This window comes from Lepidochelys kempii, chromosome 10, assembly GCF_965140265.1.
Source record: "Lepidochelys kempii isolate rLepKem1 chromosome 10, rLepKem1.hap2, whole genome shotgun sequence".
NCBI lineage: Eukaryota > Metazoa > Chordata > Testudines > Cheloniidae > Lepidochelys > Lepidochelys kempii.
The window spans coordinates 9,349,129-9,372,049 of NC_133265.1; the positions used below are offsets into that span (position 1 = coordinate 9,349,129).

The 22,921-nt window shown below is 44.9% G+C and overlaps 1 protein-coding gene across 2 annotated transcripts in view; it reads left to right on the forward strand.

Annotated features, from left to right (window-relative positions):
• RNF216 (ring finger protein 216) overlaps positions 1–22,921 on the forward strand; it is a 120,740-nt gene that overhangs the window by 39,702 nt on the left and 58,117 nt on the right. For both annotated transcript variants that reach the window (XM_073361904.1, XM_073361905.1), the window contains 8 exons: positions 2,010–2,112; positions 2,924–3,088; positions 4,323–4,437; positions 4,747–4,886; positions 5,940–5,990; positions 7,120–7,257; positions 8,665–8,813; positions 9,322–9,400. In XM_073361904.1, the coding sequence (XP_073218005.1) occupies positions 2,010–2,112; positions 2,924–3,088; positions 4,323–4,437; positions 4,747–4,886; positions 5,940–5,990; positions 7,120–7,257; positions 8,665–8,813; positions 9,322–9,400 (940 nt within the window). The remainder of the gene's footprint in view (positions 1–2,009; positions 2,113–2,923; positions 3,089–4,322; positions 4,438–4,746; positions 4,887–5,939; positions 5,991–7,119; positions 7,258–8,664; positions 8,814–9,321; positions 9,401–22,921) is intronic.

A 22,921-nucleotide genomic window follows, 5' to 3' on the forward strand; every position in this document is an offset into this window, starting at 1 on the left:
TGACTGAGCTTATTTTCTGGTCAATATGTCGGTGCCTAATATAACTCTTCGCTTTGAGTGTGAGAGTTGGACTAAAATAACAGTGTTGTGAGGGTGGGAAAGTGTTGCATTTGAACTGGCTTTTTTTAAAAAAGCCCCTCTTTTGATCGCAAACGTGAGTTGTTAGCATTGGCTGGCTCTAGGAAGAATGCTATGGCTGTTATCTAGCACCTTTCATTCAAAGATTTCTGTGCTTTACAAACATTAACTGTTCCTCTGAGCACCTCTGAGATAGGTTTTATCCCATTGTGTGGATGGAGAGACTAAGGAACTGTTTGTGTGACTCTGACTGGCCATGCTAGTTTTGGCATGTGTCTCTACACTGCGATAAACTTGCGGCACCGAGTCTCAGAGCCCAGGTCAGCTGGCTCTGGCTGCGGGAGTATAAATTGCAGCACCGATGATTGAGCTTGGCCTGGAGCCTGAGCTCCGAGACCCCGTGAGGGGTGGGAGCATCTCAGATAGGGTGACCGGATGTCCTGATTTTATAGGGACGGTCCCAGTATTTGGGGTTTTGTCTTATATAGGCTCCTGTTATACCCCACCCCGTCCCGTTTTTTTCACGCTTGCTGTCTGGTTACCCTAATCTCAGAGCCAGGCTCCAGTCTGAGCCTGAACATCTACACTGCAGTTTTATAGCCCTGCAGCCTCAGTCTTGCAAGCCCAAGTCAGCTGGCCTGGGCCAGCCACAGCCACGCTATGCATCTTTTGCCACAGTATAGTCATAACCTCAGTAACCGACCTGGCAATATGTCATTGAGTTCTGATTCACCGTTCTTTACTCTGACCACTACAACCCATTTCCTCTGTAGGTATAGGTTCTGAAATCTTCTCCTCACAGCTCTGGCAACGTATATGCCCTGATGACTGTTTGCCAGGGCCTTTTCTGAGCAAAAGCTTTTCGTTAAGCTAAACTGAAACTCTCTCATCTGCCAAATTCGTGACCACTAGTAGTAGAACCCCTGCTGCATTGGACCTTGGAGTGAAGGATGTGGTTTATTTTTAAAACAAACAAATTTTAAATATGCCTTAACCAGTTGTAGCTAAACCAGTTCCTAGCGTGGTCTAGACGGTGCCTGTGTGACTTAAACCTTATTGCAGTGAAACCCATATTCAGAGCGTGTGCCCTACATTCAAACCAAGTTTAAACATAGTTAAATCCTCCAACCTCCATCTATCCTCGCACAGAAACAGAGAAGAAACCAAGAATTTGAAACAGCTCTCCGGCTTGGAAAGGCTGGTGCGGGGCTGGTGTAACACCTTGTGCTCTTGGATTTCTTTAATCTTAAAACCAAAACTTTCAGAAGGTGTTTTTGCACTAGCTGAAACAGCAGCCACTGGGTTTGCGCTTGTGCTGCATGCGTGATGACTGTTACTCTTCCCCATTCAATCTCTGCGCTGTCAGTTCCGCAATGAAGCGCAAATTAAAAAGTAGTAAGTGTTTTTTATTTGAAATCCAAAAGTGATTTGAAAGAAGGTGCCTAATTTAACGTGGCCACTTTTCTGGCCGTAGCTGCCCTTAAATGTAGTGACGTAAGTCATATTTGCCATCTCCTTTCTGGTATGGAAATAATTATGATGTTAACTCCTCTGTGTGAACTGAACTTCAGGGTCAAGTAAAAGAATGTTCAAATGTTTGAACAACAAATAAAAGCGAGTGGATTTGTCTTTCAAATCATCCTGGCGGTAGTTTATTCTAACCTGAAATGCCGTCTTTTAGCCTGTGGTGCCCAGCTGTAGCATATCCATAGAACTTCTTAATTTGAAGAAGCTAAATTTGAAAATCGGGGTAGCCGTGTTAGTCTGTATGCACAAAAACAACGAGGAGTCCGGTGGCACCATAAAGACTGACTAAGATTTATTTGGGCATAAGCTTTCGTGGGTAAAAAACCCACTTCATTCTAAAATTTAAGAATGTATGCAGGGATGTGGGCTCACAAACCCACAAGTAACTACACTTATCTTTGCAGACTTTGTAATTTTCTTCTGGAAAATCCAGATTATCCAAAGAAGGAAGGCAGAGTGGTTTTAAATCCCAATAGCAGCCTGCTCGCCAGCCAAGATGAGACAAAGGCAAGTGAGAAGTATCTTCATATCTAATATGCATCCCAGCAAACATATTTGATTTGGGCTGCTTTCAGTAAAAGCTTTTCCTTTCGGTACGTTTGTGCAATGAAGCCCTGATCCCTGATTGGGGGTCATTTGGTATATCTGTAATATAAGTAATTCTATCCAAAGCATGCTTGTAAAATGACTTCCAAAGGGCTTTCTTCCATTGGGTATTGTGCATTCCTAGTTCTTGCCAGTTTATCCCTTCAAATGTACTGTACAAGACTGCACCACACGCAATCTCCTTCCATCAAGGAGAAATGGAAAGTACCCTAACTCCTTCAATCCTCGTCAGTAGGTGATTGATATTAATATGGAGTGCTTCTGCATACCTAGCTCCTTTGAGTATGAAGTAGACTGAAATTCTAATCTTCTCGTGTGGCATTGGAGCACTGCCATTCAGCCACTAGACTGGCTAGCTGCTTCAGTGTATTTCCCCACTTTATTTCCATCAAAAATAACTGGAAAGGTTCCTTGTCTCCCCATTGGCTGCTTTCCTTTTATTTAAGTAGATCTCAAATGGTTATACATGGGCTAGTCGGCATAGAGATTAAGTCTCATGCTTCTGAGAACAGAGCAAATCTTAATCCTACTCAGATGAACCCACTGATCATTAGAATAATCTAATTCTACACAAACTGTGCACACACTCAGAACAGTCAGTTTAGTTCTGTGTGATCTTGCCAGTGTTCGCTCATCACTGCTGAAAGAGGAAAACCTTTTTATTTTTAAAAGGTCAGGCTTGCATTAACTCCTGTTTTAATGTTCTCTCCAGGTGCCTAAAGTGGATTACTTTGACTTTTCCAAACTCGCCCCACTTGATCAACGATGCTTTATCCAAGCAGCTGACCTCCTTATGGCCGACTTCAAAATGCTAAGCAGTCAGGACATCAAGTGGGCACTACATGAACTCAAGGGACACTATGCAATCACACGAAAGGTTCTTCAGTCAGATTCTGTTTTTCTTTCCAAGGCTGCCTATCCCTGGCGCTGGAAGGGGGAAGCATGGTGCCTTTGTTTGCACCATCGGCTAGTATTAAAAATGCTCCTTTATTTGGAGTGCAATTGATCTTCAGATCAGTGGCTGGTAGGAAATGGCTGATTTTGTGAAATTTCTGAAGTATCCCATCCTGCTGCTGATGCTGTTATGCTTCTCCCAGAATACAGAGTTATTGGGGGTGCTGTCTAGTTAGTGGTGATACAACATAGCCTGTCCCGAGGAATATTCCAGGCTTCATGGCCAAAAGGAGGTGTAATTGCCAGTAGAGCCTATGCTAACCAAATCTTAAGACAAACGTGTCAGTTGTATACAAACACAACTTAAACATAACGGAGTGTCACCTCCTAAATTAGATGAGTAACAATCAGATGCGATCAGACCCTTGTGTAACTTACAGCTGATGTGTGAGATCCCTCTCTCCTCACTCATTCTTTTTCTAATAACTTGGGTTATAAAGAATTGGTTGAGGCTGCTGAGCCATTCTGGCCCCCTCAGATTTAGCTTGCATGGTAGTTTCCTTTTAGAAGAATATCCATGTAGCAGAACTGCAGAACAACTCAAAGAAAGTGAGTTCAATGGGCAATACATTTATCTTAGACTAGTCTAAATTGTTGCTGGCTAGTGACCAGTTTTGTCTGAAACTGTTAGACCCCCCCCCCCCATCTAATACCACAACATTGAAATAAGACTAAACACCTCACCCCTTAGACTAGCTTAATGCTTAAGTAGAAAAGTTTTGCTCCTAGTTGAGTTCAGAGAGAGCATGATATGGCCCTAAAACCTTCACAGATTACCCGCAAAAACATTCTTCAGAATGTGTTACAGACCTCACCCACTACGTTCTGGGCACTGGCATTGCAGCATTATAGATAGCACTGTAGGGGCGGTTGTATATCGTTCCTCTGCGCCTGAACAATACAGCACTCTGTTTCCCACACAGTGTGATCGCCCCATGTCTCTACGGTGGTAGGATGAGTGAAGGAAGGAGAAGCAGACTTATTTCTGAGGCTTTTGCTGCCCTGTCTTCAAGTCAGACTTGAAGGCCCTGTGAATTTTTAGCGCTGTAATGGACGCACACAGTTCTTGTTTTCTTGCAGAGAGTAGTAGAGACTTATCTGGAGCGATTGTGTTAACAACCCTCTTTCCTTGTTTCCTCTTTTCTTTTTTTTTTTAGGCCTTTTCTGATGCCCTCAAAAAATGGCAGGAGCTGTCTCCGGAAAACAGTGGGAAGCGAAAAAGGAGGAAAGAAATGAACCAGTTTTCCTACATTGATTTCAAATTTGAGCAAGGTAAGCAGCAGCTGGTGTTTATGGTAGTCTGTGTGCATCTTGCAAGCAGAGCTTACCCACCACAGAAAGTACCATTGTTAGGTGCTCTGACCCTGAAACCTCTGTTTTCTGCCATTGTCTAGTATAGATGTGAAGATATGATGGTATTCATGAATAAATAATATGTCTTTTTGATACAGTACTGCTTCTGAACTCTGAAGTTGTATAATGAGTAGTGGTCTGTCGTGTCACAGGTATAGATAAGGAAACACCCTGAGCTTTGATCTCACTGCCCAGTCCATTCTCATCCTGCTTCTTATCCTGCTTTAGGTGACGTGAAAATTGAGAAGCGGATGTTCTTCTTGGAGAACAAGAGACGGCACTACAGGTCCTATGACAGGCTCTCGCTTCTCCCACCCGTGCAACTGGAGCAGGAGTTCTATGAACAGAAAATTAAAGAGATGGCAGAGGTGAGACTGTCATGAATTGCCCTCATTGTCTGTCTGTCTCCTGCATAAATACACACACCTGAACAAAACACTGAATATCAATTCTCCCTCCTCCCAGTTCCCATTCATGACTTTTTAGAAATGAGCTGTGGTTTGGCACCTTGGGACTAGCCAAGCTAGCAACCTATTCAGAGCTTATTACATGCGTAGGCAGCTAACTACCATTTCTGCCTAGAGTAATCTCCTTACAGCTCACATTTTCACTTGATTTGGGATGCTGAGCTGAAGTTAAAATGTCATTCTGGACCCTCCTTAATCCAGGGGAGAAGTGTGGTTGGATTTTGCTCCTTGAGTTCTAGGACTGCTCATTCTCTGCCCTAGTAAGCTTTAAACCTCCTCCATTTGGCAGTAACATGCCTTCTTTCATCACAATACCAATGGTAAGACTTCCTTTGGAGTTCGTGAATACAGCTCTATAATTAGCAAGCATGGTCCCTGTTGTGCCTACAAGGCAATCTGTCTACACACTTCACCTTCTGGAGGCTAGGCAAGCTATCTGTAGAATTCCTCTGTCTACCTACATTGAAACTAAAAGCAGAACTCAAACCCAAGTCTGCCAAAGCAGAAACCTGCCACCCGTTACTACAAACTGCCTCTGCTGCTCATATTCTAGGAAAGGACTGAGTTTATATCTTCACACTGACTTGTTGGGGAAAGAATTGCTTTAAAAACTTTATATAAATTGATGGTGTTCCTTTAAAAACAAGGCAGATGCTCTCAATCATCTCTGTAAAAGCCCTTCACTCTGGTATCTGCTCTGCCCATTGGGTCTGCAAGAGCCTGAATTTGCTGACTGTCTGGAATCTGGTTCATAGCAGTGGTGGGTTTAAGAGCAGAGTCTTAAATAGCTTGATAGGTAACTGGAATTGGAATGGTAGGTTGAGCAGTTTGTGGGCAGCCTGTCAAGTGTAACATACTTCTGATGCTTTAAATCTTAAGATTACATAAAAGTGTTTAGTGTCTGGAATGGAGCGTTATTAGTTCAATAATTACAAATGCACATGTCTTTGTCAGCATGCAGACTTCCTTCTTGCCCTGCAGATGAACGAGGAGCAGTATCAGAAGGTCAGTAGCTCTGTCACCTGATTTTTGTAATAAGTATTTGCATTTACTCCCTTATTTCTAAGCTGACTTGTCTGGCATCTCACATACTCCATTCATTTGCTGTAGGATTGTTTTTGCTGAGCTGGCAAAACCCCTAGTGTGTGTGTGTGTGTGTTTGGCCTGGCTTTTAGAAAAGGGTACCAACAGCTGAGTTCAGGAAGGCAGTATTGATGCATGTAATGAATTGTAGTAACTCATTTGGTTGCTGCTAATAACCTGATTAGCCATGCCAGCACTGCAGTAGATTAGTAATCAGGGTTGCCATTGCTACTCACATTATGACAATTTAAAACAGATGTGCTATTCTTGGAGAGGCTTCTCTTCCATTCGCTATGGGGGGCTTATTAGAAATCTGAAAACTTAAGCCTTTCCATTTCAATTAAGAGAGATGATGGTTGGACTTCTATTCAGCTGCTATGAATTACCTTTTTCCTTTCAATATCCATTACCTTTAAGCTTTGGAGTGCATATTGGCCTTTACAAGGAAGGGACCATGCCTAGTTATCAGTGCCATCGTATCACAGACAGGAACTGTGCAAGCTTCCCTTCTTCTAAAACACTGCTGCCAATGCACCATATTCCTGACCTGTGATATGGATAAATATCCTTTGGGGTAGTTGCAGGCCACTAAACTTGAATCCTAGTCTTCAAATGTGAACGGTGCATTCTGTTCCCTTCCTCCCCTCTAGTGATACTTTTATTCTTCTGTCATTCAAATCCCCTCATTCTTAGCACTTAGGCATACTAGCAAATACACCAAAGTGTGCATGGGTTTGGTAATTGGCTACAGCGATGGCTTGTCCTACATTGCAGTCTGTTAGAGAGTAGTTAGAACTTCCGTTTTTTAACTTTCTTGGGGAGTTTAAACTCTAAACAAAGCAACTATTTGACTGTTACAAACTGTAGCTATTCTTGTTAGAAATGCTCATGCCACTTTCAGCTTAATTGGGAGTCTCAGACAGGGTGGTAAGGTTGTGTCTCAACCGCACATGCTAATTTTATGGGTGTCTCATCTATATATTTGCAATAGCCTATTGCTGTTGCTATTTGGGTTGGATGGTGGGGGAATTAATCTTTCTAATGGTTGCAGGATGGTCAGATGATCGAGTGTCGTTGTTGCTATGGGGAATTCGCATTTGAGGAACTGACACAGTGTGCAGATGGTCACTTGTTCTGCAAGGAGTGCCTAATCAAATATGCTCAGGAGGCAGTCTTTGGCTCTGGGAAGGTAAGCGTGTCCCAACGAGAGAATGAAAAGTGGATGGAGGCATGTGTAGGTTCATGTAATCAATAGTGTGAAGTATGTAGGTATGCTGGAGGAATTTGTGAACTTGGTATAACTGCACGTCTTATGAAGTGTTCTATCGTGTGGAACACACTTAGACTTTAGTAGCAAAAAACCAAATTGGTCTTGCCCTCCTGCAGATAGCGAACAACTGCGTACAGGGATCTTTGTCATTGAATTGAATTGAAACTCTCCTTAGCAGTGCTAAATGCACAAAAATTGTTAATGCATGGTTAAGGTTACATAGTTAAGCAAGCGGAATTAAGGTTCTCAAGCAACATTTTTCCCAAAAGTGTGCAGTTGCCCGTATCAGTAGCCAGGCTCAATGGGGTGAGTAAAAGAAAAACAGTGTTTTCACTTTCTTCCTATGTCTTTGCTTCCAAACCAGAGCCGTAACCCAGTTTTGCACAGTGGGGTAGGTTGGTGGCTGGGACTCAAGATTTGAACTCTGAGGCAGAGGATTTCAAACTGTGGGGTTCGCTCTCCTAAGGGGGCATGGAGGAACCTTTGTGGGAGGGAGAGGGGGCGAGCTGCAATGCCAGGTGGCTCAGACTTCGGCCCCTGCAGCGGGGCTCAGGCTTCAGTGCTTGGGCAGGAAGTGCTGCCTCCACCCCCGACTCACCTCTTTTTTTGCTCTGTGTTGGGGGGGTGCAACCAAAAATTGTAATTCAAAGTGGGGATCAGCTCAAAAAGTTTGAAAACCGCTGCTCTGAGGCATGCAGGGAGTGAAGACTCAGGGGATTCTCCTTTGTAGTGTTCCAATTCCATTTTTTTGTTTAGCTTTTAAATATCTCTACATTCATAGATATTAGTATGTACCATGTCTCGTGATGCAGCTTGAAGTGGAGGAACTGCAGTGTAGTGGTATAGCAACACTAGTGCATAGTTGAATGTCTGTGACTTTTAAAATAAGTCCACACGGGGGTTGTGATTTGGATGCGACAACAGAAGTATACACTTAGCAGGCTTTATCTTATAAAACCATGTCACTGTTCTGTTCATAAGGGAGAAATATTTCAAAATATTGGAAAAGGGTGAATTCTGCCATTAATGATCTACCTTCTGTGGGAAAATTGCCACTGCGCAAAGTGTTTGACCATGTTTGATAGCTGAGTGTTTACACGGTATATGGCACTTGTCTGATATATTATTATCTGTTCCCCTTCCACCTCTGCACTTATGCAGTCATCTGCTGTGGTCACATCTGGAAATGTCAGTTTCAATACAAACATTTTCGTTGTCTTAGACCCCTCGGTTCTGTTGAATCAATCTTGATTCAGTAGAATTGAGTGATGCCTTTATGTTTTATGAACTTTCCTTGTCTCTTCTTCTCTTCCTTCACCAATGTAGTCAGAGCTCAGCTGCATGGAAGGGAGCTGCACATGTTCATTCCCAACCAGTGAGCTGGAGAAGGTACTCCCAGAGAACATCCTGTGTAAATACTATGAGCGGAAAGCTGAGGAAGAGGTGGCTGCTGCCTGTGCGGATGAGCTAGTCAGGTAGGTTCCCAGCGTGTCAAAGTGGGTTAATGCTGTGAAATGGATGAACAAGTGGTAGTTTGACACCTAGTGTTGCAGTAGATTCTGGTTCTATAGCCCAAAACATTAGCTGGCTTGGTAACACAAGGCAGCTGGGTTTTTTTAAAGGCTGTCTGTAACTAAGATATCTGACTTTTACCCCTAAATATTTTTATTAATAGACGCTAGCTTTCTTTGGTCGGTAGAAACAGATCAGAATCAACAGAGCATTGCATCTCTTATGGTTTGTCAGCTCTGCACTAATCCTCTGTGTGAAATAGTCTAGAAGCAGCACTGAGCACGTGATCTTTGGGACACAAAGAGGGGCTGCAATCAGAGAACTGTAGGAAGAAAAGAGGCAGTGCTGAGGTCACTGAATTTTTTTTTGACAGACAGGCCATAGCTGACTACCTTGTTAAGGGGCGTGTGGAGTTGTTACAACAGAGTTACTCAATATAGGATGTTAATGTTGTCTTCTCTTGTGCTGTAGGTGTCCTTTCTGTAACTTCCCGGCGCTCCTGGACAACGATGTGAAGCGGTTCAGCTGTCCCAACCCTCGCTGCAGGAAGGTAAAGGGCTGATATTTACCTGGTCATCTCTTTCAGAGTTTTGAGGTATACCGCTTGAGGGCTGCTCTGTTTTGCTAGCGGTATGAAATGTGCATGTGACATGGGTGTGGTGGAGGGAGAGAATCCTTGCCAAGGTGGCTGTTGGTCTTCTGGTAAGGCATGTGACTAAAGGCAGGGCTGCATTTCAGGGTATTGTTAATACAGACTTGGTTAAATCCTGCTCTGTACGCTCCGCTTAGGAGATGGTTGCACAGTAATGTCTCTCAAGATACTTAAGCATGAGTTTAAAATGGACTGGTAATAGGGTCTTTTTAAAATGTCATTTGGTTTTTATGACCATTCTAACTGTAATGAAACTTTAAGAGAACTGGGGAAACCAAAATCAAATTCCCTCATAGAATGACACTTCTTATTGTTGCTGGATGTCACCACTCTGGATCCAGACTTCGTTAGTGCCAGAAAGTCACCATCTGCATATATTTCACCATATATGAAATCTGTCCACTCAAAGGACTGGAAATTTACATACTCTTCACAAAACCCGTTAATCAGCACCCTTGTTGCCATCTCGGCAAAGGGCTTAGCCACTGAATGGGTGATGGAGAATGAGCCATGGAGGTAGTCTCGCCAGGTCAGAGGAGAGGTACGCTGGCAGAGCAGAATGGGCAAACCCTGAACTGCCACAGCTTGTGCTGCATCTGCTCTGTAGAGAAATAGGATTTAGTTTCTTCCAGAGACTTTCTGAGTGCTAAATGCCTGTAGAAATCTTGATGGTAGGACTTAATTTTTTCTCAGTGTGCCTCCTAACTCACTGATGCCAGTGAATTAAGACCTACGTAGTGTCTGTATCCAAGCTCTGATACCTAATGAGCCTTGCTTACCCTAAGCCACGATATCAGGGACTCTTATGGGATGGTCTGTATCACAGAAGCTCCTATCTTAAATGAGTTGCACTCATGCTTGTAGCTACTGTAGCCACTGAGAGTTCTTATTCTAAATTTCATGTGGCCATTTGCCTACTATGATGGTTAGTCTCTAAGGTGCCACAAGTACTCCTTTTCATCTTGTACTGGAAGTCTAATTTTGTTTTTTTTTTTGGAGAAACTTGTATTGCTAAGAATAGTTATTACATTATTGTCAGCGTTGTGAAGCTGAGAGCAAGACTAGCCTGATGAAGGATCAGCAGTTGCTTTTTGGATTCTGGAGCTACAGACCCACTGAACTAATGTCAACCGGTTAACATTTGAGAAATTGTACTGCTAGCCCAAGTGAAAACTACAGCATCCTTGCATGTGGTCTAAGGAAGGCTGAGAACCACTAGATGGCACCAATGACTTGCACAATCAACCAGTTTTTAAAACTGCATGATAAAATAATAGAACTCTCCTCTTTTTTTTTTTTTTTTTTTTTTTTTAAAGTGAACCATACAGGTCCACCCCACTGGTTACAGCAAGTAAGCAGAATTCAGAGTTTGAAGAATATTACAGTTTTTTAAAAGTACAGGTATTCTTTTCAGAATGTAAAGTTATGGCATGAAGGTCTGGCAGAGTGTTCAGGTTGATCAGTGCTCCAAATGCACTATCCTTTTGATTGGCTGGTTCTTCTGATATCACGGTATTTCAGGCTAACTTGCCAGTACTTGAAACAGGGACTGGATTTCCACGATATCAACAGGTTGTATTGGTGCATTAGCCAGAGGTCTGTGGGGGCGATCAGGATTTTTAGAAGATTACTTCCAAAAGAAACAATTTGGGGCCTTATAGGAAGAATAATAGGAAGAATTCTTGAAATGGGAGGACTTGTCCTTGTTTTGTAGCTGTGCTTCCAATGGTTTCCCCAAGTTCCATTTATCTTGAGTCTTTCCATGATGGGGATTTTACCCGTTAACATCCCCATTTGCAGGAAGCTTTTTTTTTTTTTTAGTGAGGCGCATAAAGGGTTAGCGTGGGAATGTGGGGTGATGCAGGAGTGCAGTGGATGTTCGATATCGGAAGGGCTGCAGAGACTCAACAGTGGTGCCTCCAGCAAGTTACGACAGTTGGCTCTGGAAGGAACCCTTCCTTGGCTGGAAGGACTTTGGCTGCATTGCAGAACATAAAGTGAGGAGAAGTATAAAGTGAAGTGGTAGGGATGAAAGGAGAGTCTTGTGGTTTCAGCAGAGGGGACACAAGATCCTTGTGAGGGGGTGGGGAGTGGAGTACCAGTGGTCTCATACCATTTTCATTCTCTCTCTCTCTCAGCCTCTCTGGTCTCAATTCCAGGGTTCACACTGATGTTGTTTGGCTTCTCCCAAAACTTCCCCTAAGATTTTGTAGAGTGGTGGTTGGTTCAAGTCTGGGCCAAAAGTAAATCTGCACTCCTTGAAGAGTTGAAAGCATTAGCCCATGTGCTTCATCCAGCCTGAGGCATGCAGGCATCATGCCAGACACTCTGCTGGGCTACTGCTTGTGCATCTCTCACACATGATCAGTCCTCTTAGTGGCTGAGACGTAACCAGTCTTAACATCAGCAATGGGCAGAATTGCCAGTAAGAGGGAGGCATTGCCGGTTGCCTACAGTAACTACTGAATAGGCATGTGAAGAGCATGTAATGAGCAGGGATCCTAGTTTTCTGTGATGACAAAATTCTGTGATTTTAAAAAAACATAAAAATCAGCGTTTTCCCTTTAATTTCCATGGCCACAATATATAGGTATCAGTTAAACACAATGTTTTCTTGATATCTTTTTAAAATGTTTGAAGCCTACCGATGCCATCAATCATTATAATAAAATAAAATTAATAGAATGATTCAGTCACAATGCGTTGTCTCTTTACTGTTGTCAGTGACTCTGCTGTTTCAGCCTCGTTTTCATTTCTTTTCATTCAGTTTGTGTAGCGCTTTCCACGTGTTGTACAATTGTCTGCCTTTGAACGTAATCTACAGCCTTCCTGCGTACAGTACAGAATAGCATATTGCTTATCAATATGAAATTTGTCCTTGCTAAACTCAGTGACATGGTCTTTAGGGGTGATTTTTAAAGTTTTTTGGCATCTTTACATAACTTTAATTACGCATATCCGGAGGCTGAAATTAAATTTGAGATGTATTAAAACACGACCCCCTATACGCCACTGAGTAACCGCTGTATGCCAGAAGCGGTTTATTGGAGTATATTTAGCTATGTATATTTAAAGCGCATTCAAAAATCAACCACAAGAGGGGGAGCTTGTGTGCATTGAATAAGTAACACTGGCACTTTCGGTAAAATTTAGTAAATAGTTATTTTTTCACAAAATGTAAAAAGTAAAGGTTCTCTGTTAACACCCATCATACAGTTCTCTGCTGGCCGAAGCTAAACCACCTCGACTTCAAGGCATTTGATCCGTCCTGTAGTGAGCCACATACACGATGTGTGTAGGAAGAGGCTGTACACAGTGGTGTCTGGTTTGCAGCAGCGCTCTGACTTGCCGAATGTGAGTGGGACTAGCCCGTGCTGGTGATGCATTACACCACCTTTGTGCTGCCTCACATCAAAGCAGACTTCTGTGCAGCCGCGGCATTTGAACCTTCCAGCCCTCTAATGACGCATGTTACTTTCCCATGCGTTTTGGCATGCTGAGGTCTTTGCAGTTTTCCAAACTGAAGCTGCCAAGCCCCTTGATGAAATTACCAAGCAACATTTCTCTCATGACTTCAAAAACTAAAAGGGCAGGCACTCATCCACAAGAGAAATACTCTTCCTCTCCGAAAAGAGAACCTCTTCTCCCCCAGTGTGGCCCCTATGATCAGCTTGCATACACCCCCGAGTGTGCAGGCAGTGCAGTCTGTTGTGTTACATGGTGTGCTTGCAGGTATCACAGACCCTTTGTGTGGTGGGCGGGCGAGATTGTCACCCCTCTTTGCAGTCTCAGCACAAAGCAGTGCAGGGCTTCCAGCCAGCTGAAAGATGAGAAGGTGAGAGATGTTGCCATGGTAGTAACACATGCATGAAGCAGCACTGTCCCCCTGGGTGTTGGGGAGCTCAGAACACCAAGCGGAATATTTTCAAAGCCACAGTGGAACCTTCCACTGCATGGTAGCCTCTTGCATTTCCTAGATTCACTTTCTGAACTCCCCTGTGTCACTGAGGAGCCTCTCTCTCCCCCGACAGACTGGGTTGCCTTCCTCGTTTAGAGGGTGGTGCCTCCTAGGGTGCAGAAACTCTCACTGTGTCTGAGCTGAATGGCCCTCTGACTAGATAGCTTCCAGGCTCTTGTTTTTCACAGGGTAGTGTCTCCTTGAAATGAGGCTGTGATTAGGAAATGAATGTGCCCGCTGAGTACTCTCTGCTGTCCTGCTGGAAAAAAGGATGATTCTGAAATACCTGCATTAGTGGGAAACCCTTCTACAACTTTGCCTTTAGATCTTCAGTATTGTTCCGTTGGCTACAGCAAGGCAACTATTGGATGTTCTTTTATTATGAAGGGCTAAGTTTTCAAAGCTGCTGTTGGAGCTGACTTCCCAGGACTGAGTTGAAGGTGGTGACTATGAACAAGCTCACCCAGTTGCTTTGAACCTTCATTTCCTGTTGAACTCAAACTCTGACTAAGCTTGTACAGAGCTTTTGCTAGCAAACTCTATTTGAGCATGGCCCTTTCTAGCGGGGTGCGAACCGTGCATCCCTGGTCTGTGTTAATAGGTGTGAACCGCATTGTACAGAGGGTGTTACATGATCAGCAAGCTTTAAAGTTACAAAGGCAGTCAGTGGGGCTTTGCTCCTCAAATTGGGGTCTGTACAGAGGTATGCTGGACTACTGTAGGAAACAGCTCTATCTGCTACAGAGCGGTTATGCCACCCAAGCCACATATGTCTTGGTTGCACCCTACAACAGAAGGTTTCTATACTGAAGGAAAATATTTGTGTAAACAAAGGACCCACCAGCAGAGAGTAAACATAAGGTGAAATTCCATAGTAGACTTTTTCCCCCCTCTGAGCATGTAATTTTGGAAACAAATACATGCCACCCAACAATATTCTTCATTTGCTTTTCGTAGGTTTGGGCAGCTAAGCTTTAAATGCCTATACGGCCCTAAGACTTAAACTGCATCAGGGACTCTGTCACTATCTTCACAAACAATGCGGAAAGAAATTCTTCCTGTTAAAGAAATTAAGCTTGTCCAAAATGCCTCTGAGTTGGATGTGCATATAGAGAATTGCTTAATTCTCCTTGTTTTGCAACATGTTTTTCCCAGCTGCTGAGTCTGCTATGTCTCATTCAGCTTCCTGACAGCAGTGCAAACATTTTGAAGGTCCCATGCTCTTAAGTGTCACTCCCTATTCATCAGTTCATATGCCTGGGCTCTGTGTATTTCACAGAGTATTTATTTGGATTTAGTTGCTACTTTTATTTTGCCTCTCTGCTTTTCGGGGAGTGGGGGCAAGGCTGGAGATGGATATTGCCACTTCCTACCTGGTGGTGGTGGTGACCTCCAGTCCCAGTTTAATTTTTTTAATTCCCTCACCCTGTTTGAATAGTATTTGCTGGGGTGGGGGAAGGAATGGAAATGCGATGCAGCAGATCTTGCTCCTTTCCATACTGATGGGGTTTAGTATGAATGTGTTCTGTAGTCTAGAATTTGAGTCCGCTTGCACATGCATCTGCGCATTTTCATGGGGAAACCCGCTGCTCACTTGTGCCTTGTCCAGTAGAACCATTTTAAGGCTATCTATTCTATTTGCTAATGACCCTGCCCACCCTCTGTTGCAGTTCCCTGGGGTTCAGTGGATGTATGTCTCTGTACTCCAGGGATTTGCTTTTTTTACCTTCAGGTGAATGCCTTTTGTGCACCCTTCTAGCTGAGTGGTGTAGATGGGAACACGCTCCATTATATTGCTGCCAAAACCACAACAAATGGCAAGTTTCCGTCTGTCGTCTACGCTCAGCTCTAAGGCACTCTGCTGCTGGGCAGGCGATTCATTTTTCTACCATAAAAGGGCAATGAAACTTGTCTGTAGCCTTGGTGCTCTCCGCAGTGCAGTCAGAAGGCAGGGCAAGGGGAGATGCTATCGACACTGGCAGCAGCAGTATTTCAGCAAGAGCTTTGGAATTTCAGTATCTGCTCCTCAAAGGGACTGTGGGAGGGAGGGATCAAGGCCGGACGGGGGTGGGGAGGGGGGGGAGAATGTGAGTGTATTCTCTGCAGATAATGTCCCTTTAGACTTTGTGATGAAGTGCCAAAGCAAGGTAGATAACAGGGTGGGAAGAAAGCACTCATGGAATAGCAAAGTCTATTTAAAGAAATAGATTTGACCTATGAATACAGTGTGTGCACCAGACCACGTGACCTATCCTCCAAGGTCCTTAATGTCCAACTCCAGGGAAATTGCTGAGAGTCGAGTTTGCTCAGCACCTTGCAAGATCAAGGCCCTTCATACGTACTTGTATGAAATGCTTTTAAAGGAAAGGTGTACGCTCGAGATGTGCGGGAAAGTAAAACGTAGTTTTAAAAACTGACCTGATGACAGAGATCAGTGAAATAGTGAGTCTCTGTTGTGTATCTAACCCAAAGCCTCCTAAAACAGGAACTTTCAACCAGGCTGTATAAAAATAGCCCATGTAAGTCAATGCAATTTAGTGCAACACAATTTATTCCTGTACTTGGTTTCTACCATATATAGCAATATCCATTCAGTGAAAAGATGATTGTAACACTCTTCTACCATTCACCAAAGGATACCTCTTTTCAGGTCCATAAGAGGTAGTGCTGTCTTCCCTTTATTGCTCAGTCCTTTGGGCCTCTACTGAGCAGAGGCAATAAGTTGGATCTGACTTCATGTGGGATGGAAACTTGGTATGCGAGTAATAGAGTTGAGGCAATCCATTCCTTCCACTTAAATTGTGGCTAGATTGAGCCCAGAATCATGTGGTGGTGGTGAAGATAGTCTGGCTATCTTGAGAATTACTCTGATTCTACATGTCTTGTTGGTGTCTCAGTGCAAAATTGCCCTGAACACTAGTTATTGATCAGCTGGTGGATTCCCAGGATCACTATTTTATGTTGCAAGAGTGTTCTGGTCAGGTGACGCCGGACCGGAAAAGCTGGGTGGTTGCTTCTGTCTGGCAAGCTATGGAAAGTGCATTCCATGCATCTTTTAACTGGACTATAACTACTGCCACTGACAGAGGTGGGGTGTGTGATTGTTTTGACTCACTGGGTGGGGGAAGGATTGCCCAGAGGCAAGTCTGGGGATCTTCTGCAGCCTAAGATTTGTCTTAAATTCAGCCCACCTTCTCTGAGACATCCTCACAAAGATAAAGGGGGATTGCCATGCTTGGTTTCTTCTGTTCTGTTCTTCTGTTCTGAGAAGGAACAAAGGGAGGGGGTAGTTTAATGTGATCACTGTGATGTTTTAGAAGGGTCATGGAGGCAACCCTGAACCTCTGTACAAACCAAAGTTATTTAGTCATTGAATTTATTAAATTTTCTCCTCAATGTTGCAGATTCCGTATTTACAGTTTGCATTTGTCCTGGGAGCAGACAGTGAGGCGAACAGGCATTTAATGTTTGCTCAGAGACCTGAGAACCACTCCCCACTTCAGACATTAAAATCCGATGACTTCTGAAAAGGAAAGGCCATGAGTCACTCTCTTGAACCAGTGAGTAAAGATTAGAAATAGGCCAGTGAGTAAGAGTGAGTGAGTGAGTGATTAAATCCCAGACCTGCCCCAGCACACTTCTCTGGTGCTCTGCTGATGGGAGTGTTCTTAGGCTTGGTCCTGAGGTGGAAAAGACTATAAGTGTTCCCAGGCCAATTTTAAAACATTATTCTGACCTTATGCAAGAACTAAATCTCCTCTTTCCCTCTCCCACACTGAGATCCCTATCACAACCACCACTGCTGTGTTACCTCAGTTTTGCCCACTAAAGAACCATAAAACTTATGGGAGGACAGAATGGCTTTCAGGGCACACCTTGTTTTGCACTAACTAGTCATGCTCTTGAAAAGAAAAGGAGTACTTGTGGCACCTTAGAGACTAACCAATTTATTTGAGCATAAGCTTTCGTGAGCTACATCCGATGAAGTGAGCTCTAGCTCACGAAAGCTTATGCTCAAATAAATTGGTTAGTCTCTAAGGTGCCACAAGTACTCCTTTTCTTTTTGCGAATACAGACTAACAGGGCTGTTACTCTGAAAAGGCTCTTGAAAAGGTAATTCTGAATATTGGGGGGGGGGGGAGGAGAGATTTGGGTGGAGTCTTACTATCATGGTAGCTCATTTACCTCCTTCAGAAAAGTGCATCAGGATGGCATGTCCTTGGATATGCAGCACAAAGTTGTGTTTAGCTTCCCCATTTTGTACTAGTGTAAACAGGTTTCTGCATACAGAGACAGTCATCAGGCTTCCTGGGCTAATTCAAAGCCACTGTGTCTAATGTCTGTCTCTGAGGCTGACGGTGGAGTTTGTTTCCTAATTTGGTCACAGCATGCTTGGGGCTGGCTTGCTTAACTTTTTTTTTTTTTAAAGCACTTGTCCTTTTTATATCATTGTAGTGGAGGGGAAACTGTTCATATGAGAGAACCTACCGTTCATCTCACTTTCTCTCCATAGAGGAAGTGGCACTTACTAAGATCTCTGCAGCTTTTAAAAAAAAAAAAAAAAAAAGCTAACCAAGAATCTATGCTAATGACCCCCATCATCTTTCCCCCTACCCATTCCTTTACTGTCCTTTCTGAATGCTCAGGAGCTAATCTTAATGATCTTATTGATTGAGAATCCCATATGGATAGTCATTTGAACTTTTAATGCCAGAAGAGTTTTGAAAATTATCACTCTTCTCTAGAAAAGGGAGAAGGTTATAAAAGAAAGATTTAAAAAAAGCCAAGCACATTCACCTGCATTTTGACTGTTTCGTAGGTACTTTTATAAACAGTTTTGAGCATTTGCATTTCTTTGTGTGTGTATGGCAAAGAAGGGGGGTTAGTGACTTACCTGATCTCCTTATGAGATGTTGGATTTTTGTATTTCATACAGCATCAAAAGCGAAGCAGTGTGACTGGCAAGGGATAATGTGTGAGCTGAAGGGCCTATAAAAATAAGTAAGCAAGTAAGTAGTGAGAATGGGCACCTGTTACCCTCTATAAAAGAGCTAATCTTCCATCTCACCCCCCCCATCCCCCAATAAATAAATAAATCCCAGCCAAATTGCCATTGATTGCTGGAATGCAGGAGGAAAAACTTACTAACAGTCCAACAGTCATTTGGAGTTCTGTTAAACTCTCCACGTTTTTGGGTTTTTGGGTTTTTGAAGTGGGCAGCCAGAGCTGCTACATCACTCAAACTAACAATCCTATATTAGAAATGTAACAATAAAATGTGTACGGGTGATCATTGTCTCACCTGGAAGCAAATGTGGAGACAAACAGCTGAAGAATCAATAACTAGCCTGTAGCTTCGTTTTTGATTCATAGGCTGTACTTCTCAGGAAAAAAGATGGGTTTTCCAGGTGAATCTGACCTAGGTTGTACCACAGTCAACTCTCTTGTGCAGGGAGAGACAATGCTCTTGCAATCCTAGCTGTGAGGAGGAGGCCTTACATTCGAGACCCTGCAGGGGAGAAGATCTCTCACCTTTCAGAGGTTTGAGATGCAGGAGTGCACACCCAAATCTCTGAACTCCTCTGCTTCTATTGTGGGTGCAGAGTGCACATCATTTATACCATGTGGTTTACCCGTGCAGCACTGCTTTAGGGTGCACCATTAAGAGATTATGAATGCGGGCGTGAAACAGATGCCAGATATAGCCTGTCTCTGTAGAAATCTTTGTGATGTGAAAGGGGGGGAGGGATAGCTCAGTGGTTTGAGCATTGGCCTGCTAAACCCAGGGTTGTGAGTTCAATCCTTGAGGGTGCCATTTAGGGATCTGGGGCAAAAATTGGGGATTGATCCTGCTTTGAGCAGGGGGTTGGACTAGATGACCTCCTGAGGTCCCTTCCAACCCTGATATTCTATGATTCTATGAAAGCTAATGTACTAATAGTGTGCCGACTGAATAGCTACAATTGCCCTCCCTTTCATATGCTATAACTTTTAAATGCAAAATAGTCAGTACTGACCCCCAACAGGCAGTAACAGTAGTCTCCACATTGAAAGTGGAATTGTGCTTTTCAGTTTAGAAAAAACCACGGAGGGGTGGGTTGGGGGTGTATGGTAGCCCTGAAAGTGAGTCACCCACCGGAAAAAAGAACAGGAGTTCTTGTGGCACCTTAGAGACGAACAAATTTATTTGAGCATAAGCTTTCGTGAGCTACAGCTCACTTCATCGGATGCATTGCTTTGACGTTCACAGCTTAAAATCTCTGCATCCCAGTAAACTTTCTCTATTACTGCTTTTACCCTTCAAGGCTCTGCATTCGTATGCATTCATCCTGTTACTGTTGTTGCATTATTAATGGGGCTGTAGCAATCCATCCAGAATGCTGACATGACTGATTACTACTTGTAACAGAGGCATGAAGAGCAAGGTAGAAACTGGGTCAGGAAGCAGTCTCATGGTAAAGTATTGCTACCAGAACTGCCCAGCAGAACCACTTGTGTGAGATTTTTTGTTGCAGTGGGGTGTGTTTATGGGTGTGCAGGTCAGATGGCAACGCTGCACAGCCAGAATGGCTAACAGCATATTAATCCCCTGGGCTTTGTCTCTAGTGAGAGACTGAACAATTGAATAGTGTGCTGTTCTTTATAATAATACTAAGAGCATCCTAAAACTTGTGCTCTTTGAACCTTCATATTGCAGAATGAAGCCCCTTCTCTGAATGTCAGTGAAAGGAGGGGGAGTATAGATGGCTGGGTTAGTTCTGTGTTCAGAGCTTGCCACACTTAATGCACTCAAACTGTCATTGCTCGCGTAAGAGCACGCTATAGCAGAAAGCAGCTGCCCATGTGCAATTCTCTGCTTGACATTAGTGAAAGAGAGGAGTAATTTTTCTGTGCAGCTCATTTCACAGTAAATTTAGAATACAGTTAGGGCTGCTATAAACACAGCTTTGTCCTCCAAACCATCATCGAAACAGCCAGATGGGCGCAGAGGCAGTGCACGGTAGCATGGCTCGACCTGGCTAACGCCTTTGGGTCCATGCCCCACCACCACATCTTTGCCATGCTCCAGGAGTTTGGGATGCCAGAGAACTTCCTCCATGTGATCCGAGAGGCGTACAAGGGATACAGCACCACCATTCGCTCGGTCGACGGGGAGACCGCCGAGATCCCGATCTGGAGCAGAGTTAAGCAGGGTTGTCCCCTCAGCCCCATCATCTTTAACATCGCCATGGAGCCATTGCTGTGCGCGATCTCCAGTGGCGCAGGTGGCTTCAACCTCCACAGTGAGAGGGTGAGCGTCCTGGCTTATGCGGATGACCTGGTCCTGACCGCGGACAACCCAGAGAACCTCCAATGTATGCTAGATGCCACCAGTCGAGCTGCCGATTGGATGGGGCTCCGCTTCAGTGCAAAGAAGTGCGCATCTCTCCACATCAATGGCAGCAAAAGGGACTCGGTGCAGACGACAGGGTTCCAGATCCAGGGCGAGCCCGTCATCTCCCTAGCAGAGGGGCAGGCCTACCGGCACCTCGGCACGCTGACAGGTTTCCTTGTCCGGCAGACACCCGAGGACACCATCCAGGAAATCTTGCAGGATGCCGCCAAGATCGACGCCTCACTGCTAGCACTGTGGCAAAAGATAAACGCCCTAAACACCTTCCTGATCCACCGCATCTCGTTCGTCTTAAGGGGATCCACCGTGGCGAAGATACCCCTCAACAAGGCAGACAAGATCATCCGGCAGCTGGTGAAGAAGTGGCTGTTCCTTCCCCAGAGAGCCAGCAACGAACTGGTCTATATTGCCCACAGGCATGGCGGTGCCAATGTCCCCAGCATGGGTGACCTGTGTGACATCGCGGTGATCACCCACACCTTCCGCCTGCTGACGTGTCCCAACGCCATGGTAAGGAACATCGCAGCAAACGCCCTCCATGATGCAACAAAGAAGCGGATCGGCAGGGCCCCCTCCAACGAAGACACCGCCAGCTTCCTGAGTGGTTCCCTGGATGGTGAATTCGGACAGGACGGGTGCGACATCGCTTCACTGTGGTCCTGCGCTCGCAATGCCACGCGTCGCCTGGGGAAACGCATCGGCTGCCGCTGGGAGTGGTGCGAGGAGCGCCAGGAGCTGGGAGTCCTGGTGCCACAGATCAGGTCTGAGGACAACACTATCGTCACCCCGAGAGCCAGGGGCATGCTGGAGAGGACCCTGAAGGCAGCCATCCACTCGCTATACATGGAAGCCCTGAAGCGAAAACCAGACCAGGGTAAAGCCTTCGAACTGACCAGCAAGTGGGACGCCAGCAACCACTTCCTCGCCGGCGGCGGCTTCACCCATTTCACTGACCGGCGGTTCATCCACCATGCCCGGCTCAACTGCGTCCCGCTCAACGGAGCCATCCGCCACGGGAACCGAGACAAGCATTGCAGGAAGTGCGGCTACTCCAACGAGACCCTGCCCCACGTCCTGTGCAGCTGCAAGCCCCACTCCAGAGCCTGGCAGCTGCACCACAACGCCATCCAGAACCGCCTGGTGAAAGCCATCGCACCGCGCCTGGGGGAGGTCACCGTGAACTGCGCCATCCCCGGTACTGACAGCCAGTTGCGACCTGACGTGGTAGTCACTGACGAGGCACAGAAAAAGATCATCCTTGTCCACGTCATGCTCTGCTTTGAGAACAGGACCCCGACCTTCCGAGAAGCCCGAGCTTGTAAGCTGGAAAAATACGCCCCTCTGGCCGACACCCTGAGAGCCAAGGGCTACAAGGTGCAGATGGATGCCCTCATAGTCGGAGCCCTGGGCGCTTGGGATCCCTGCAACGAGTATGTGCTGTGGACCTGTGGGATCAGTCGACGCTACGCACGGCTCATGCGGCCCCTCATGGTCTCGGATGCCGTCCGATGGTCCAGAGACATCTACATCGAACGCATCACCGGCCACCGACAGTACCAGGAGGTGTGAGCCGGAACGACATCGTGCACCCACTGTGGGAAAGGGACAGAGAGACTTTTCCCATTGGACCATAGAAACTGGAACCATAAACTCACTGAACATTAAATCCCACTAAATGAGGGTAGATCCATCCCCCATCATCGTATCCGCTCATTATACTCCACACCTGAACATAGCCATTATATGGATAACTTACCCCCATAGCTCAATGTCTGTACTTTGACCTATTAAACTCTTACCCCCTATCGGGGAGACTGCAGATTATGTATTCCTTACGCCACCCGTTCCTAAACCGAATTTCGCACCCCTTGATAATCTGTACCTTATTCCCTGATAACCAGAAACTTCTGTGCTTGAACTCTGTACCATTTTCTTTTTATCTCAACATTATCTTAATAAAATTATTAACCTGTGAATGCTGGGCTATTGTGAGTATAAGGCAGTCTGTCTCCCCTACTCTTTTAATGTAGCTGCTCCTTTTCGCTCAATTGGCAAAGCATTCCCTCAG